The following is a 20,876-nucleotide window of genomic DNA, read 5'->3' on the forward strand; positions in this document are numbered from 1 at the left end:
ATGCCTCCAGAATTCGGCGCAAGTGGGAAACTGCGTGTCTTCAAATTAGATTTCCTCAGCATATCCTGCTTTGTGCGCTAACGACTCGTCGAATGTACTTTACATACAAAAAAAGTACAGTCTCTTCTTTTTTAAAATCGGTAGACAACAAGAAATAGAAGTCTAAATACATTTATGTTCTTTTGTGTGTATTACCAGCGCAATATTGTACGTCACCTAAAATTTTTACAGGACGTGGTGTAGCCAAGTGGGTTCGATTCTGGGGATATAATCATTTTCATTACCTAGTTCTGATAATAAGGCAACGTGCGGTGTTAATCTCCGCCACTTATGAATCTCACACACGTTACCAACTTTTTATATATTTAGCATAACTATGTACTAACATCAAAAGGAAATGAAAAAACAATAATAAAATAATAAATTATATTTTGCTTATGTTACAAAGTTAAAGCTCCAAATATGGGAAACGAGTTGTGTTCGTTTGTTTTTTTATATTTAAATCTATTTAAAATTCCATTCGCTATTACAACACCACGGTTTATGTTTCTGTTGCCCGCACGTACCTGTATTCGGTTATTCACATTTGATTTACGCATCAAATCAATGGACCGACAGTTTTTAATTCTTATATGTATGGGTTTTTTACTTTTAGTAGGCTCAAATAAAGCTTCTCTATGAATATTGTTATTGTTATTAATATGTGGTATAAGACGTACTTTCGGTCGTCTCAGTACTGGTTTGATAGGAAAAAGTGGAAACTCATCGTCTTTATATTCGTTACTCTCAGTTTTCTGAACTATTGTTTCTGAAAATAAATAAAATCATTATATCATTATCATTGTTTTTAATATTAGGTTCGTTGTCTCTGGGACGTTAGTTAAATTTCACGTTTCTCGTGTTTATAGAAGAAATGATGTAGTTTTATATTTGTCTTATTACCCAAATGAAGAAAGTAATAGGTACTGAATATGAACATGGCTTTAGTTTTTTTTAGTTTACGCTGTATCCCGCATTTAGCTGGGAAAGCAGAGGGATAAGACACTCCGTTTACTCCACGCATCGTCGAATTTTTCAGAATGGGGATTGGACATATACCTTTGCATTAACAGTAATTTTGATTGCTATAATAACAAGATATTTTACCTTTAATAGGAAATAAGGTCCGCCTAGGCATTATCGAGTCACCCAACATTTCGTACAACGTGTAGTCGGTCGTCACATAGTCTTCTAGAAACGTCGTCGGCTCTGATCGAAGGAGACACGTGGATGCTTCCTTTAAATAAATAAAAAGTAAATTATTTTACTGAATAAATAAATGAAAATTTTATAGTTCTCTGAAATGTATAATTTCCTTTGCCTATAGGCTCTAGGTAGACAGCGTGAAGATAAAAAAGAGAGGTCGTCGTAGCGCAGTAGGACAGCCTCTGCAGTATACGCGACGGTTGTGGGTTTGATTACCATTAGGAGGAATAAATATTATTGTCATTACCAGAGGGTAATAAGACAAAGCTCCGTGCTGAGTTCCACTTTCAGTCATGCGGTGCGTGGGAAATGAAGTGCCTCAAGACTAGGTTTCCTTTGCCTACCCTACTATATGTCGGATACAATGTGAAAAAAACAAAAAAAGGAACATATACATACATATATATACTAAAAAATAAAAATAAAAAATTTTAACAAGCAATTCAAACAGCACTAGGAATTTTAAATTATAAAAAAATATATATACTCACTAATATAGTTTCTCTTAGATTAGAATGTGTTTGTGTCCGTTTGTTTGCATGTATACATTCGTCTATATGTTCCAGATGATCTCCTAAACATTCGACCAAGGCGCGTCTTCCTAAAGCCATTACGCATTTAATCATAGGGGATGTTAAGCGTTCCTTAGTTCCTTGTGATAAATAATCAAATAGTATACCTTTACCTGATAAAAAGAAATAAAAGATTTAAATTGTGAGGATAAAAAAAAGGGCAGGGGCAGTGGTTGTGGGTTCGATTCCCACTTGGGGAAATGAATTATTCTTTATTTTAATTTCGTTTCTCAGGTCCCAAGACGAAACGCGGTTTTGAGTTCCGCAATTGAACACACAAGATTTTGAAGAGAGTGGGGAACAAAGTGATTTAACACTATATTCCCTGTGACTTCCTTGCCATATGTGCCATTGTTCATAAGTTTTTTATTTCACACAAAAAAAACTTCCTACTTACCTATTGCTATAAAAGAGGGCCAAGTTCTAGTAATTTTTGTCAGTATGGCGACCATTTTTTCCGATAACGATCCATTTCCTAATATATTTGACACCATTACCGGGAACAACCTTTGAAACTAAAATATATGTATATGAAAAAATCGGATTATATATAATTTGTATAAAAAATATTATTTTTTAAATGTATTCAAGATATAAAAAATTGCTTTCTCCAAAATTTTATAAAATTTAATTTATACTGTATTTTTTAAATGTATTTAGATGCCCTTAGGAAGTGGAAAAAATAAAAGTAATGAAACGCCTTGAAGTCCCTGTCATAGAGTTGTATAGAGTTTTATAACATTTATGAGTACTCAGCAAGGTCTAAGCTGAGCTTTGCAACCAGTCTTGCTACTTTTTGACAACCAGCTTTAATTTCTTGTACTGATATACAATAGCAGCGATACATATTTAATTCTTTATATTAGACAAAGTAGTAAAAAAAAGAAAAAAAAAATAGTGGACAGAACACTTTTCTTGATGAATTTATTGAAATGAATTTAAAATTACAAATATAAATACAATTTATTTAAATTTATTAAGAAATAGTTCTTTTTTAAATATTGAACTACTTCCAACCTTCTTTTTAGCAATTAGTTTTTATCATTTTTATACCACATAATAACAGTACAGCTAGCCGTTAGAAACATACATGGGAAACCCTTTGCTATAAAAGTTAATAGTAATAAAAAAGTGAAATTAAATTTTGGTAAACTTTGTACTCTTTGTTTACACTTTGATTCACATTTAAATGAAGACTACAGAGTTTTTAAAGTGTTTTTGCGGCTCTACCTTTATAATAAAATATAAAGCTCAGCTTAAATCTTGCACACTGTATGTGTATATGACAATAGAAAAAAAATATGTTAGGTATTATACATTTTTGGAAATCTGAAACACGGTTTATAAAGTGAAATAATATAACACTGAAATAAAGTCGAATAATTTGCTAAAACAGTTTAATTTTAAATATGACCTAAATTACTGTGGCATTTGATTACGATTCGCGGAATAAATTATTATCATTTTCTCGTTCTGGTATAAAGCGCGGCGTTGAGTTCCGCCATTCAACTCGCAATACCGCAATTATTGAGCGGCATCTGGGCACTGGGCAATACTAACCTAGTGTTAAGACACTCTGTTGAATCTTTGTGCCTGAGTTGCTGTATAATACAAGTAAAAGAAAAGAAGAAACAAAAATCAATCACTTACTTGTTGTTGTATATTTGTGTCCAAACTACATGGGTTAGAACATAATGCATCAACCATATCTAAGACATTGGACTGTAATGGTTTCTTAGCAGGCACATTCAACGCATTTAAATTATCATCATTTAGCACTAGAACTGCTAAGTTGAAGAGATTCGGAAATATTGGGCCTATTCTAGTATTCGTTGTGAGGTCCTCTACAGCTATTTGTTTAGGTTTCTTCCTAAGATTTAATATTGCTAAAAAATATTTCAATAACAATTCAGCAAGGGTATAAAAAAATTGAACATAGTAGGACTCAAAATAGTTCTCTTAGATACCATCCAAGCCACTGAGTCGAAAGGCGCGGGTTCTACTCAAGCTACGTTCAAATTTTTATAGGTTTTGTCTGTAATGTCTTTATCTATGTAATAAGAATATCACAAAAAAAATATAGAAAAGTTCAATAGAGCATATAAGAACTGTCTGATTGTAAGCGCAATGGTTTTGGGTTCTATCTCTAGGGGGATATTTTATATATTTTTTAATTAATATAACAATGTAGGTACTTGTGAACAAAATAGTTTAGTTTATATTTTAAGCATAATAAGTTAAGCCTATAAAATAATTTTGCACGCAATTTTTTATTTTAACTAAAACTAACGCTAATTAAATAGATCTTCGAAATAAATTGGAAGCATATGTTTTCATATACTCTTACCTCTTGCGATTTTTGTATAATAGTTTTGTAAATTTACACTAATATTATTGCTACTGTTAAGACTTTTATCGTCAGTTATCCATTCCACAGATACTGTAGGCAGTGTTGAGAACACACAACTCTGTGTTGTCATCGAGTATTCCGGTATATTTACTAAAGCTTCCTGAAAATATATTTTTTTTAGTTAGTTTCACAATGTATCCTGTATATAGCAAGGTAGGGGAATCTAGTGTTAATACACTTTGTTCCCCAAGCAGCGCCCTTTTTTCGAGATATTATGTATGTGGCCCAACTCAACGCCGCACTTTGTCTTCTAATGTCTTAAAATCTGTAAACCAGGGAGGAAATGAAAAAATGTAATTCCCCTGATTGGGAATCGGACTCATAACTGTCACGTTTGGAGTCAGAAGCTGTGCTGCTGCGCCTCGACGGCTCCGAATAACAACTCGTAATATTAAAATATAAATATAATATGGTAGGTAAATAAATGGTTGCAAAAGTTTTGTGTAATTGAAATTTATAATACATAATTATAAATTATATTTTTCATACATACATAACAGTAAAAAAATGTTAATAAATTTACTTTATTTTAACTTCATACTGTATCCTGGCAGGGTAGGCAGATGGAACCTGGGAACCTAGTTAAGCCATTCCCATTAAGACACTTCTGTTCCTCACCTTCCGCTGAATTCCCGAGGCCTGCCGTGTTAAGTGTCGGAACTCAACGCGACGTTTTGCTTCATTACCAAAGTGACGAAATGAAAATATTAAATATTTCATTGTTCCAAATGGGACTTGAACTCAAAACCTTCGCACTTGCAGTAGCAAATTTATGCTCCTGTACCATAATGGTTTATATAGTCATGATATTGAAATTAGGCATTAATGGGTACTTACTACTTCACAACACAATTTTTCATCACCAAATGTCACATATTGTGGAGTACTTGCACCAAGTATGGGACATGTGTCTGATAGTATTAATGCCGAATTGACATCCCAACTGTCTATACATGATTTCTTCATCATCTCACTATGTAATGCAATTGTCTGTAATAGTAAATAAATATGTTTATATGTAACTATACACATTTGAGAGTCAACTTTCAATTGAAATCTATGATGGACACGGACATTTGATGGACAGTACAAAAGCCCTGAGGATGTTAATAATACTTCATCCAGACCAGATATATTCTTATACTGTTGTAACTTAAAGTGATACAAGTATATACTTGTGATACTAGTATCACTTTAAGTGATACTCGTAACACTTTAAGCTACTACAGTATAACCAACAAGTTGGTGGAAACAAACATTCCTAAAAATCATAATTTTAAAGTAAACAAGTATTTTGAACTTATCAATGAAGTAGTCAGGGTGAAAAGGGGTTAATTTGTATGAAAAAGGTGCAAGAAGTCTAACTGCAATATCTCTAGAATTTATTAAACATCTTTGGCTTACCCAGAATTATCATCAAATCATTTTGATACCTTAATTCATGTGAAATTTACAAGAGATTCAAAAAACATTGTTATTTCTCACAGAGCACTTATTAAAAAATATATATATTTCTAGAGAGTATATTAAGCTGCATATTATATTTAAGACAAACAATTGTTTTTTGATACATGGTTTGAGAAAACTTATATAATGCTTTTGGTGACTCTTGTGAAGTTCCCACAGATGGAGTTAGATAGTCATTTAAGATTATTAGGATTTCTAGAACATACTTTGAAGACAGCAGATAGTAAAATCATTTTGAATTTGATGTTGTGCTTGAAAATTGCATTTTCAAATTTTAGCTTCTATCACACACTTCATGTGGGACATGAAATACAACGGAGTTACTCACACTAATAGTTTGCCGCAGCTTGTAGCTGATATCTTCTGCAAGATTACTTGCAGCTTCTGAATTAATATCCACACCAACTTGTTCTGCCATACATTGTATTGAGTCTGCACCAATTCCTGCAAATTTACCTTGTGACTGGCCATCCTAGAAAGAATTGACTTATTAAATACCACACGTAAGTAAGTTTGATGTTTTGTGGTATATTTTATATCTTGTTAAAGTACCTTTTCTATTAGCGGCGGGGTTTCACACTGACTAGAGCCACCAGACTCGGAAGTAATTGATTTGTTTTTATCACGGTCACGGTTATTATTTTGTTTCTTAGTATGGTTTTTCGCACTTACAGACGATAAATTAGACATGATACCAAAATATTAAAATATATAAGATTTATAAGACATGGCAGGACATTTATATAATACTGTAAATAACGAATATTAGTATTTAAATAACACAATATCATCCATTGAAATGTATTATATTTTGTAAAAAAACTATAAATATGTTAAAGTATTCGTTTAAAACGTCAAAACTGAACCGTCAAAATTTTGACTTGAAATTGAAAACAAGCGTGAGTATTGTACAGCAATGTTGCCAGTTGCGGATAGTTGAATATAACGCCAGATAATTCAATAAGTAACAGTTTCATAGATTTTTTTAAAATTTAATTTTTATTTTATTATATATTTTATATAGTACTTGTACATACACAGAAAAAGATTTGTAACCCATTAGTTAACTTAAGTCTTAAACTACTTTTATAATCAATTTACGTAAATAAATCATCATTGCATATGTTTCAGATAAATAAAGTAATATATCATTTTTTAAGAAAAGTAGAATTAGGTTACTTAAACATACAGTAAGTACATTGTCTATAGTCTCTACTCTTGTTACATATTAGTGCGTGCAACATTGCTATTAATAGTTCAACATTTGTGGCTTTTTTGAAATATTTGTTTTAGTATCCGTGAAAGTACAATTTGTTTCAATATTGAGCTGTTTCTGTTAAAAAATAACGCAGTAGAAGCTCAATATATTTTTTAAATTCGTTCGATTACCAGCCAAATTATAAATTCGACAAAACCTTAATAAATAATAAAAAATCTGTATCCCACATACAGCAGGACAGGCAGATGGAACCTAGTGTAAAGATACTCCGTTCCTCACTTTACCCCAACCGTCACGTCACAGTCACAATCTTGATCATTAATTAATAATGATCAAGAAAAACATGCTTTTTTGTTTCTTTTGTAGCCCCACACTCTGATCGTTACCCTAGAATCCAGATAAATCTTTAATTTCATTATTAAAGATTTATCTGATTTATCTTATTAATTTCATAATTGTACGATGCTTGGTTCAATTACCTCTATAAATCAAAAAAAGTGGGTCAGAAAAAAATCATAGTAATCAGCTTCACGCTGTATCCCGCACACAGCAGGGTAGGCAAAGGGCACCTAGTTCTAGTAGACACTCCGTTCCCCACTTTCTGCCGAATTTTGGAGGCATTGCGTGTTGGTGGAAACTCAACTCTTCCTGGACATCAGAGAGGACACCACCGTAGACTTATTTTCATAAGAAAATAAGTTGTTCATGATTGAATGTATCAATTTGTTGGCAAATGCAGTATATGCATCATATATAGGTGGTTTGCGGGCGAAACTAGTATATAGTATAGCATAAAGTGAATCTATAATTTTATACATGTGTCACATGTGACAATGTTTAATAGCGGTCGGTGTCACAGGCAGAAAAAAATATGCTGACATCCAGATCGGATGAACGGCGGCTGCGACAAAGATTTTTTATTACACTGAAATTTTATTATTCTAACACTGAATAATTAAGTCATAGATTTAATTAGCTAATTAGGTTAAGGTCGTTGGTCGTTATCGGTTCGAACACCAGGTTCCCTCTGCCGCCTACCCAGTGTGCGGGATACAGCGTGAAGCTGATAAAAAAATATAAAATTAGGTTTGGTTCTTTTATTATGGCGTAATATAAAATTATATATTTAACAGTAGCCATGTTAATCGTGGGTTTTTATTTCGAGTATACTTAACTAGTATTAATTGAATAAATTAAAATGATCTTCGAGTTAGCCGAGCTAATATCCATGCAAACAATGGAATTTTTCAGGAAGTTTAATCTATTTAAAAGTTTGTTCAGCAAACACGATTAACTCTGCTATTAATTTAATCAAACAACGATCGTAACGATACCACTGTTAACATAACCGGGCTACCAGGAGGTAGTGTTGAAGCCGTTCTAGCAACCTGAGCAAATTAAAATTAAGTTTTTATAAATAAGAAATTAATTAACTATGAATCATTCAGATGTTCCAGAATATGATTTGGAAATGTGGACGTTATTTTTGGCGAAAGCGGTTTATACGGATAAGACTTGGTTGCAGATTTTATTAGTTTCGATATTGATATTAATTTTCATAGTAGGTCTCATCGGTAATCTTCTTACTTGTATTGTGATTTACTCGGACAGAACTATGCATACTACGACTAATTTCTACTTGTTTAATATGGCGGTGTCAGATATTATAGTGTCATTCGGTATATTCTTGGAAATTTATATTTTTTGTATGGATTCATACGTTTTTGGGAACTACGCTTGCAAGATTCACTTCTTCTTTGTTATAGTTTTGTGGAATAACAGCATATTGGTGATGACAGCTCTAGCAATTGAGAGATACATAGCCATATGGCATCCTTTATTATTGAAACCTGCGCCAGCTTGGAAACGAGTCATGAAAGTAATAAGTTTTATATGGATCATTGCAATATGTGAGACAGCACCTGAAGTATTGACAGTAAAGCTAGTAAGAACTCTAATTATTGACGTCTGCTACATTGTGCCAAGTCCTTTGGCTAGAATTATCAATGGTATCCTGGCACTGGTGACATTCATCATACCACTTGGAATAATGCTATTTGTTTACACAATGATCGCGTTCAAAGTGAGTGTTAGTGAAAAGTCAAACTCTAAGAAGAAGATATTCAATCATAAGGACAACAGGGGAAAAATAAATAAACTTGTTGGTAATTATGATCTTGTCTTTTTATATCATGCTCCAATGACATAAATCCCCACAGAGCTGAAATTATGTCGTTTCTTAATATTGTAATCTCAATATAAGAATTTTAGTTCACAAATAATATTTTTGTTGGTTTTCAGTAGCGATCACATTATCTTTTTTAATATGTTGGCTGCCATTTTTTACGTTTCGATTGCTTATTCTCTTCTTCGATATGCAGAGGCTTATGCAAATGGAACAGGTAAGAATATAACTTAAAAATAAAACATAATATTTTGTAGGTAATTGATGTCAATTGTGAAAATAAAATCTTGTAGACTAATTTCATTCCCGTGGAGTTTGGAACCTTTCGCCACAGCTTTTCGGACATAATGTGCCTATAAAATTTTTCTTGGGCTTTCCTCGATTTTCAAGGGATTTCATCGTCATATCCTGACTTAGTAGCAATGGAATCATGGAAATAGTTTTCTTCAAACAAAAAAAAAATCAAAGGACTAGAAAAAAAAATACAGTAAGATTCTCATTTTCGTAAAAGTAGTCGGTCAAAATTTGTCTTTCATATATGTATTATTCTTTTTTCAGATTTGGGGTATTGGTTACAGAATAATATTGGTTAACAGTTGGCTGTGTATTGTTCTGAACCCTATACTTTTCAGTTTGATGTCTACTAAATTTAGGCAAGCTCTTAAGGTAAAGTTTTTATGAAACGATTATTTTAAAATATTAAGTAACAGTTATGCCTACTTATTCAATTCTGATAGCAATCTATCATGAGATGCCGTTTTCATTCATACATTATAATCAATTAAGATCGATCTCAGGGTGTAACGAATAGTACGTAGCTACAATTATTTTCGTAAGACAAAACAAACATTTGTTATAATTATAAATTATAATGCAATAGTTATAATTAATAAATATAAGAAATGTTTGTTTGAAAGTGTTATTTATTTTGTTAACAATATTATACACAATAGTGGGCGGAAATAGGGAAATTCAACTCAAGTTTTAAAAAAATAATATTTTAGATTCACTCTGTGTCCCGCATAAAGGAGGATAGGCTCAATTTCTCGGCCTAGAACCCAGAGTTTTAACTTTGACTGATTCCCAGAGAAAAATATACTTAAATATTTTTTAGCGCTTGCGTAGCAAGGACCCCGAAATATTATATTGTCAGAGGTAGTTTCTAGAATATTATGAAATCTATTCATATTGTGTCAGTTATCATATAAACATTTAATTTTATTTTTCAGATATTATGGACTACGAAAATAAAAAGTAAAGACCATTCAGCAATCAACGCAGTTTAAACACTTTAATTATAATATTTATACATATATTATATATATTGCAGCCTAAGATCCCATATGGTCTGTCTAGATAGTTAGATACCGTTCGAATAGTTTAAGGTCCAATATTATATGTACTTACCTGTTTTCAAATAAATTATTTTCTAACTTTAAAATTAGCGTGTTTGAATTTTATTAAACCTACTATAAAATAGTTTACTTTATTTTTTTTTAATTCGTTTACATTTATTATATCTGTACTTAGTACCTACTTATAAAATAAAATGGCTCTACACTGACGTAGACTAGTTTTTGAAATACGCAACGGATGTTATTGTGGTTTTAGTTTCTGTCTGAGTTTGCCTAAGTTAAAAACACAAAAGGAAGGTCAATATGAATAGTATATGCATATATTAAATCTAATATTATCAAATTTATAATGTAACGACATAAACCACAGATTTTTGTGCGCATACAGTTGACTCATACAAGGAAATATGCATAATTGTGAGGTCCACGAGGGTGAACCCGCGAGCAAATTGAAGGTGAATGTAAAATTTCAATAAAATTCAATCGTTAAATATATACGAGTATATAATTAGCTCATTTTTGAAAATGAGGTCATAAAAGTCTAATGTTTTTTTTTTCTATAGTGAAATCGTACAAAAGTGAGTACTATATCTTAAACTAGGTACCTATTTGAAACTTATTTTTAAAAATGACACATGATAGTAGAATAGATTACAATAACTTAACTAACTTGCCTAAAAAAATGGTGCCACAATCACCTTTAATTGATCAATCACTTTCAATGCATTTAAAACACAACTAAGCGAATACATTATTAAAAGCTACCCACCCTAAAAAAAAAAACAAATGCATTGAATGAGTAAGCAAAAAAAAAAAATGTGTTACTTTAATTGAGTAATGTACGACCGACTACAATTATTTATGATGTTAACCAATGTTAAACCGTAATTAAAATTGGGGAAAAATTGCACTCATATATTTTTTATGTGAATCGTATGAAAAAAATCGAATAAGGAATGTACATATAGTATAGTATACATGTAATATAAGAATACCCTAGTTTTATTTAAAAAACAGAAAAAAAAATAAAACGAATTTACTAAATAATTTAATATATGTTTATCAACATTTATCTTATCACAATATGCCATATTAAAATAACCCTACCTAACCAATCAAAAAAGTTACATGGGAGAGAAAGTACCTTAAGGCCATTTGAAGTACCATTTTGATGTCACACGAATGAGAATGTAAAAGAATGTGGTCATCTGGTATGGGCAATGGGCATGTCGAGAAAATAATTGACTAGAAATGAAAGAATGGTAAACATGATTTATGAAGCAAGAGTGAGTAGTAAGAGAGGCAAGGGCCTCGACCGACCTTTGAGATCATAGTATGGATGATGCTAGAGGAGGGTTTCCTTTCCCGGAGGGAAGGTGTTAAGAAGTTAATGACAGTGCATCAGGAGATACCGGTACGCAGAGACCGTAGCGCTTAGTGCTCTGGCTACCTCTGTAGGGATAAATTCGCTCTACATTACTTAGATAGCGTGAAGCTCAAAATATAAATTATTACTACTTATTAAACATGAATAATCATGAATATCCTTTATAACATCCGATGGCTGTGTAAATATCTTATTCTCTTTTGTGAAATTTAACGTACCCTGGTTGTCCTACAGTCCGTAATATTATGTCACTTCGAAAGACAAGGTCAGATGGCTTAGTAATAGCTTCTAGACGAAATCGCCTTAATAAACTTGATACAAACGTTTTCATCTCTAACATAGCGAATTTTTGACCTGAAATATATAAAAGAAAAATAAAAAAACTGTACCCATCAATGTGTTTCGCTTATATTGACTGGACCTAAGTTGCTGTTAATAGACGTCTAGTTCCACTTACCTATACAGTTTCTTGACCCGGCACTAAAAGGTAAATAGGCGTATGGGTGCCGATTTGCGCTGTTTTCAGGGAGGAATCTTTCAGGAATAAACCGCTCTGGCTCTGGGTAAATATCATCACGTCGATGTAAATCATATATTGGAATAAATATGTGGGTATTTGAAGGTATAATGTATTTACCTAAAAAAATATTATAAAAAATGATTTTGCAAATAAAATCGTTTTGTAACTAGAATATCGATAAGAATGTAAACAGAAAAGTAGGAACCTACTAGGTACTATTTACAAAATTAAAATACATTCTATTTACAAAATCTTGTGTCGTCCTGGCAGGCTCTTGCCAGAATAATATTAATTTTATAAAAAGACTAGTGGACCCGGACGCGGCTACGCCTGCTTGAACTATAAGAATATTTTCGCGTCAGTCATATTGTGCCGCCCGTAGGCTAGGTCATTTCGAATCAGTGACATCTCCTTAATTATTTATTAGTATGTTATACAGTAAACTATAATTTCAATCTAGATAAAATGCTAAAAGTGACTATTATATTTATTTTCATAAGGATGAATATCAAAATGTCGCGGTAACGGTTGCGTAGCGACGCGACGGTTGTTATTAACATGGCATAATAAATTGCATGTCAAATTAGAAAGTACTTTAAAATATATTAGTATATATGTGTAATATAATGTTATATAGCTTATAGCACTTCTGAAGAATGCAGCTTTCATACAAAACAAAAACGATGTAAATCGGACCAGTAGATCCAGAAATCTTAGCGTTCAAACAAACAAACAAACAAACTCTTCCGCTTTATTATATTAGTATAGATTGGTATCCATTCCAAAAATAAAGGATATTGAAATTCGTGTATGTTCAAAATTTCATTTATACCTGAGTAGAATAGTTTTGAGATGTTTTTTACCCAATAAATTATCACATAATCGTTAAAAATCATATTTTAAGCATTATTTTCAAATAAATTAACAGTTGTCGTGACATGTCAACACTGTAAATGAATTATAAATTTACTGAGACCGACTTTAGAAGAAACTTTATTTAATATATACTGTTAGCGTACTCATGTAAAAGTAAATGGATTTAGGTGAAAAAGACAATAAAAGCAGTGGAATTGTATCAAACGGACACAGTTGCTTGTAGGCGGAAACCCTGATTGGAAGGTATCTAGTACGTAGTGGTGTTCTTGTGTTCATATGTCACTTATTGTAATAACGTGCCGAGTACGTTGGAAACATATAGACGGTATGTGTTTTTATCGTGTTTTCTTAAATACGCTAGCTTAAATAAGCTTCCGATTTCTAACAATACCTATATCTGTTTCTTCAGTGATTTGTCTTAAAATAACAGGTACGCTCGGGTAAAGCCTTAACGATTCTTTGATACAACATTCTAAATACTTCATTTGATTAAGATCTTCCATAGACGGTGCTCGTTGTGAGTCATCAAATATACTTAGCAACTCTTCATATATCTTTTTCTGAAATTGTTAAGATGTATACGTGTAACTAATTTAATACATTTTTAGAATCATATAAAACATAAATGAAATAATATGTATTTTAATAATATTTATTTTATTAATACAGTTGTACTAAGAAAAAAAAGTTGATAACGTTACTGGTAACGTCTGCAAAAAAATCATAATATTGATATGAGCTCTTCAATAAATATATTCGTGAAGACTTGTGTAATTATTTAACATATATTTTATATCAAAAGCAAACTTACCTGAGCTACTGCCTCATTAGCTATCAACATTAACATATATATTAATGCTTGGGCAGTTGTGTCATGTCCCTGAGAAAAAAAAATACATGCAAATTAAGAAAAAAACAATTAAATAATTAAATATAGGTTTTCCTGTTTGCACTCCAAATTCATCTAGGTGAACTAAATTAACTCTGCTTCGCAAATATGAGAATAATATCTAATATTGTAAGTATAAATTAATATTTTATGTACCTACTATTGGTCCCTTTTTTCCATAGGAAATTACATTAGAATAGAGTGCTTCTTGCTTTCAAAAATAATAATATTATTGAAAAATATATAATTCGATGTAATTTTCAAAATAGACACAGATTAGGTAAATAGAATATAAAAAAATAATACCTCAAACATAAAAGTATCAACTTCTTCTCTAATGCCTTCCTCGTCAATATTCCCTGATCTTTCATTTAGAAGAAGCAAGTCCAACATTGCTAATTTGCCTTTATTCCCATAATTTTCATCACCGCTAAATTCATTTATATTCTTTTCTTTTAAGTATTGTCTTCTTTCATCTATAATTTTTCTTGTAAATTGATGTACGTCTTGAAGTGCCTTTTTTTCCGCTTTAGCAAATTTAGAAAATTGATATAAGAAGTTGTTATGTAAAAAAGGTCTACGAAGACGTTCAAACACGGCTGCACCTACAACATCTATTGCTTTCCAATATTTATTCGCAACAGTTTCCATTTCTTCATGCATCGTTGTACCCATTGTAGTTTCTGTTAAGTTATTATAGAAAAAAAAAACTTTAGAACTACATATCCTGTATTGAATTTAAACTACAAATGATATTTCAACAAAAATGTTTATTTAATATTTAAAATCTATTATTATATAAAGAGTTATAATCATATATCACAGAAAAAAACCATTACAAACTTATATTTATAGCTCATTTCACATGAAATAAGTGCATACGCCTACAAACTTATGTTTGTCAACTTTGTAAGATGTATCTAATAATTATTAATAAAGTAATTGATACAGAGCTCTCAGATTACGCAAAGTAGATAATAGAATAAAGTAATTCTTTACACATGGTTTTTTGGGAATTTAAGTGGACATTCCACTTCTTGAAAGGGAAAGTTAAATTGAAAGTTAATTAAAAATTGGTCAACCAGGGTAGGTACACATCGTACAAAGCAGCAGACGTTCGAGCACATATCTCATACAATTTTAATACCACCCTATCAAGAAATAATTACATATTCACCACACATAATTCCAATAGTTGTAAAGGTGATTAAGGGTCCTATATCAATGATTTCTTTGTCATCATACTTTTTTAGTAATGCTAAAAATTGGTCACTTTTATCGACAAACGTATTGTAATATCTTTTTAAAATATTGAAATGAAATGCTTTTGTCAATAGCTTGCGTCGATGATGCCACTTTTGCCCTACAAGGTAAAAAGAAAAGTAATGAAAAACTTTGTTTTCAATATCTATTATACATCAAATATAAAACTTTGTAGTGTTCTTACCGTTGCTTATTAATAGACCTTGATTTAACCATGGTTGTAAAAATGTGTAAGGTATATTTTTTTTGTTATAACGAGGTGAAGACAAAAAGATCTGCGGGAACAAAACAATTAAGTCTTAGTTTAGATTATGCACATTTTTTCAGTTTCGTACTTCAAAAAGTTGTTTAGTTTACTTTTTTAACATATAAAATTTTGAACGCAACGAGGTTTGAACCCGCGCCTCTTGGAAACCGTCCAAGGTCCTGACCAACTAAGCTATACATTCCCATCGGCATACCTCGATATTCTTATATGCATATTACAATGTAATCTAGCAAAAATAGTTGTAACAATATTTTCATTATCCGAACTTTCAAATTATGTATAACTCATTGCTTTCTAGCAATGATCTCTTTTAATTCGATGGCCCTCGAAGTTTACATTAATATTTATATTATTATGAACGTAATACACATATACACAAGTTTATACCTACATATAAGTAAATGAATATAAAATAAATATTTTAAGAAAATGGCAATCAAAACAATACCTCGATAATTTCAGGATCCACTAAGGCTACAGCTCGAACATTGATTGCGTGGATTTGATAAACATAGCCATATTTCTTGCAGAGTATGCGAGTATATTTAAAAATCTCTGCTAAAAATAAAATAACTATAAGCAAGAATTTACTTAAAATATTTTTTTAAACTAGCTATGTATAGCATTTTTTTTAAATATGTAGGAAAAGAAGCTTACAATTTATTATTACAAATCAACTTTGTGTCTAAAATTGTCATAGCATTTTAAACTTTCAATTATTTTATATATGTAATTATATTTATATGTATTATTTATTTTATTACTCATTTTAGCGTTCCGTACCCAAATGCTTAAACGGGAGTCCATTTCTAAGACTCTGCTGAAAGCGACTGGTTGTGGTTTCGAAATCCAATTTATATTTTAATAAAGTTATATTTTAATTTTTTCACTCTGTATCCCGCACACAGCAGGGTCGGTAGAGGGAACTTAGTTTTAAGACTCCACTTTTCGCTAAATTCAGGAGGCGTTGCGTGTTGAGTGGCGGGTCTCAACACCGCCCTTTGCCTCGACACCAGACCGAAGAAATGCAAATATATAAATTTTATATAAATATTTCTTTTCCTCGAGTGGGGATCAAACCCACAACCAGTCTGTTTACAGTCACACTTTCTGCCCCAGCACCACAACTGGCCATTTTTTTCTCATTTTTTCGCTCTGGTGTATAGGCAAAGTGCGGCGTTGAGTTCTGCCAGTTAACACTCAATGCCTTCGGTATTTGGAGGAAAGTAGGAAGCGAAATGTCTAAACACTAGGCTGTCTCTGCCTACCCTGCTACATGTGCGATCCAGTGTAAAGCATTATTTTTTTATAATGATAAGGTTGTATACCGAACCTACGTATCTACGTGCGCGAGTCTCCATGCACTTTGACACTTTTTATTATCTGTATTTTTATATATAATATAATATATTTATAGTATCCAATTATAGCAAAATGTTTAAAAGATATGCACTTGAAGTGTCTATGTGATTTTTTACCCGACTTCGCGTCGTACTTATGTATGTATGTATGTCTGTGTGTTTCTGTGTGTTGTAGAGAATGACAATTTTGATGCTTCTTACGTCAATCGATTCGTGTAACCTTCGCGAGTATCACTAACAACATGACACTTTTCAAAATTCATCATAGCGACTACCGGTCGCCATATTGTCAAAAAAAAAATATCGACGAACTATGCCGAGTGGAATACATAGCGGTGAATATATTCAAAAACTAGCGGCCCGCCCGCGGCTTCGCCTGCGTGAACTACGTTATTATTAATTTCTGTCTCCATGAGTACCTACGTCCTATAAGTGAGGTCCATACAAAATTTGAGACTCCTAGCATTTTTAGTAACGAAGTTTCATACAAACTTTCGACCCCAAAAAAAACCCCTTAGAAGTCGAATATTGCAAATTCCCGTCTTAGCGAGCACCTACGTCCCATAAGTAACTCCTATGCAAAATTTGAGATTCCTAGCACATGTAGTTTCTGAGATTTCGTGATGAGTGAGTGACCTTTCGATTTTATATATATAGATAGATAATTATTAGGTTCTTTTTATGATTTTATTCAAGGTAGCAGTTTAGGATAAATATTAGCATAAAGTTGTTTTAACAACCATTCTTGCTTATTTTTACATTTTTTTTAGCGTACACAGAAGTATAGACAGAGGAAAGCCGGTGCTAATTTCCCCATTTTCCTTTGAATTCTGGAGACATTGCGTGATGAGTGGTGGAGGTCAACGCTCAACGTTGCTTCGACACCAGAGCGAAGAAGTTGATATATTAATTATTTCTTTAAGTGGACAGTGACAGAAGATTCGAATCACCACGATGTAAGCTGTAATCGAAGTTAAGAAATCGTAACAAAAAATGTGAATTAATGAAAGTATTTAAGAAAATACAAAAAAGTCCTATATAAAACTAAAAACAAAAATGCCCAGCGCAATCGTTAATTAAGACGAATTCTTTGAACAATTATATTTTCAAGAGAAAAATTTGTAAAATTACGTAGTAGTAGTCTGGCGTCCTCCATCTCCACCCTAACCTCCTCCACCTTAATGAACTATTGCGCTTGTTTTTTTCTTTTTTTAGTTTTATGTAGTTGATTTTTTTTTAATTATCTTAAACAAACACACAAACAAACAAAACATTTTTAAGTTTTTTTTCCGTATATATGATCTGTACCACCTTTTAGATGATTTGTAGTAAAATTTGTAACTTATATAGATTATTATAAAATACATAGATGTGCAACTTACAGGGAGATTTTATATAACTCAGTGTATTCCCTACAATTGGCCATCTTTTGTCTCCTGGAATTTTTTTAATAAGTTGCGTTTTTCTATTAAACATATCATATATGAACACAATTAACAATATGACAAATAAAAGTCCAGAAATATAAAATGAATACATTGTTTTTAGTACTAACACGTTTGCTTATCTAGACGGGCGAACAAGCACTAGCACTAGCAGGCCCAGTGAGGTTGTCAACTTACTCGACTTAGTTATGATATGTTTACACGTTTGCCGAAATTCGGCAAGCGCGGCCGCAATCGTTAAGCCTTCACAAACACTTCAATGCCATTTACACACATTTATAAATGCTACTTTCTCTGCCTTATTCATCTATTATATGTATATCAATAAAACTCATGCGTCTGTCTGTGTTTTCAAAGTGACCGTGTTTTATACGATACTAAAGCACAAACTAAAGATTTTATGTCTGCCTGTCTTTGTGTTTGTCCGGGTTAATCGCTGGAACAGGTCAACCGATTGGACATTAAATTTCATTGAAAGATAGAGGGAGTGGTGGAGAGACATATAGCAAAATGCATCTGGGATACTTTTTTTTTATTTACTTTTAACCACTTTTTCCAAATACACACACCGGCAAAATTAGAGGAACACACAAAAAAAGCATATATTTTTTTAATTACTACATTTTCGTGTACCTATGTTTTTCAGTTCATTTAAGTTTTGTTACTCAAAATGAATATGAGACAACAGAAACTAGGGTTGAACATTATTTATTTATAAAAATACAGACAAAAAATCAAATTTGAGAAATTTTGAATTTTACGATAATTTTTTAAAATCAAATTTTCTTTGCAAAGATTATTAACAATCATTATTAATATCTTGTTTTGCTTCGGCGGGCACTGAATAGAGCTCGAATACGTTTGCCCATGCTCATAATGACATTTTTAATAATTTCTTGGGGCAATTTGCCCCACTCTTCAATCAGCGCCAATTTTAACTCTTCAATATTCCTGGGGGATGGAATTTTCTTCTGTAGTCTTCGTCCAGTCATGTCCCAGACATGCTCTATCGGATTCATGTCTGGAGATCGTGCTGGCCAGTCCACTTGGGTAATTCCGACTTCATTAATGTAATCACAAACTACGCGAGCAGTGTGGGGCCGTGCGTTATCGTGCATAAATATAAAATCTGGGCCTATATATGGGGAAAAAGGCATTACTGAGGTTCCAAGATATCGGTTTAGTATCTGTGTGCAGTAAAGGAACCGCCATCAATCATGACCAAAGCGGTGCGAGCTGTTAAACTTATGCCGCCCCATATCATGACAGACTCTCCACCGTATGACACTGTTTCGGTAAAATTTGCTTGATTATATCATTCTCCTCGATACCTCCACATCCTTTCCCGTCCATCGATGAAAATCACACAAATCCGGCTTTCGTCAGAGAATAAAACACGACTCCATTCATCTGACCAATGTTGGTGCTGACGAGCGAACAATAATCTTGCAACTCGATGACTTACCTCAAGCTTAGGCTCTTTGGCTGGTACGTATGACTTTAAACCAACTTCATTAAGCCTTCTTCTTATCGTTCGTTCACTTACACGCACGCTACGCACTTCTTCCATGAGATTTCGGGTCTGAACAGCTGTTTGACGACGATTTTGACGACGTTTGACGAAGTTTGCACCCTTATAAAACGTTCGTCTACGGCATGGTTGCACGATTTCTGCCTTGTCCCCGCCTCCGCACATAAGATCCCGTCTGTCTGTATCGTTTCACATTACGGTGGATCACAGATACTGATACACCCAACATTTGACTCACTGAACGGTATGTGTGACCTTCCTCTATCAATGTCACAGCTCTGGCGACTTCGGTTGCAGGTAAATCACTCATTTTGTATTCAATACAATGTTAAACCTCCAAACAACAACAACAAAATGAGCTAGAGCCACCATTGACTGCATAAACAAACTTCTTATCGAAAACACTTAAAAGCGCTGACTGTCACCAAACACTTAAAAGGGTATAATTTCTGTTGCATTATTGAAAAATGTTAATATGTCTCAAAATGTTATATTATACGAGAGTAATAATCTGAATAAATGAACCACTTGTACTATAAGCCACAAATTGTAAAAAAAAATCATTTTTTGTTTGTGTTCTTCTAATTATGCCGGTGTGTGTATTTTCCAAAAACACCGATAAATAAACATTTTAAGGTGTTTTTCAAATGAAATTCACAAAAAATTGAATTTATAAGGAAAATGTGTGAGAGTGAAGTTTAATTTTTTTTTTGTTAGTGTTTTAATATCTGTATCGTACAAATAGTAAAACACAAACAAAAATAAATATAAATTACAAGCGCCTATAGGTATAATATAGCAAAGTCACTAGAAGAAAATTTTGATTGATTGATTGATTGATTTCTCGATATATGGCGTTTCGAGCGTGCCAGTTGAGCACAAT

General features: G+C 32.2%; 3 protein-coding genes across 3 annotated transcripts; 1 reads left to right on the plus strand and 2 right to left on the minus strand.

Annotated features, from left to right (window-relative positions):
• Positions 1 to 412: 412 nt before the first annotated feature.
• Positions 413 to 6,554, minus strand: LOC146528905 (uncharacterized). The gene is made up of 9 exons (XM_085203359.1): positions 6,247 to 6,554; positions 6,023 to 6,166; positions 5,065 to 5,217; positions 4,165 to 4,327; positions 3,468 to 3,703; positions 2,215 to 2,332; positions 1,737 to 1,930; positions 1,147 to 1,276; positions 413 to 808 (listed from the first exon to the last, which is right to left on the minus strand). The coding sequence occupies exons 1-9, from the start codon at positions 6,382 to 6,384 to the stop codon at positions 441 to 443; spliced, it is 1,644 nt and encodes a 547-aa protein (XP_085059485.1). The 5' UTR covers positions 6,385 to 6,554; the 3' UTR covers positions 413 to 440.
• Positions 6,555 to 7,997: 1,443 nt separating this feature from the next.
• Positions 7,998 to 10,457, plus strand: LOC146528906 (pyrokinin-1 receptor-like). Its single transcript, XM_085203242.1, has 4 exons — positions 7,998 to 9,078; positions 9,215 to 9,315; positions 9,657 to 9,764; positions 10,328 to 10,457. The coding sequence occupies exons 1-4, from the start codon at positions 8,349 to 8,351 to the stop codon at positions 10,382 to 10,384; spliced, it is 996 nt and encodes a 331-aa protein (XP_085059368.1). The 5' UTR covers positions 7,998 to 8,348; the 3' UTR covers positions 10,385 to 10,457.
• Positions 10,458 to 11,534: 1,077 nt separating this feature from the next.
• On the minus strand, positions 11,535 to 20,828 carry LOC146528907 (cytochrome P450 4C1-like). The gene is made up of 9 exons (XM_085203657.1): positions 18,400 to 20,828; positions 16,105 to 16,214; positions 15,573 to 15,663; positions 15,303 to 15,488; positions 14,432 to 14,808; positions 14,048 to 14,116; positions 13,628 to 13,796; positions 12,298 to 12,477; positions 11,535 to 12,194 (listed from the first exon to the last, which is right to left on the minus strand). Exons 1-9 carry the CDS (start codon positions 18,554 to 18,556, stop codon positions 12,031 to 12,033), a joined length of 1,503 nt encoding a protein of 500 aa, XP_085059783.1. The 5' UTR covers positions 18,557 to 20,828; the 3' UTR covers positions 11,535 to 12,030.
• Between the last annotated feature and the right edge of the window lie 48 nt (positions 20,829 to 20,876).

Source organism: Heliconius melpomene, chromosome 19 (genome assembly GCF_056956725.1).
Source record: "Heliconius melpomene rosina isolate 202511_hmr_F chromosome 19, ASM5695672v1, whole genome shotgun sequence".
Lineage (NCBI taxonomy): Eukaryota > Metazoa > Arthropoda > Insecta > Lepidoptera > Nymphalidae > Heliconius > Heliconius melpomene.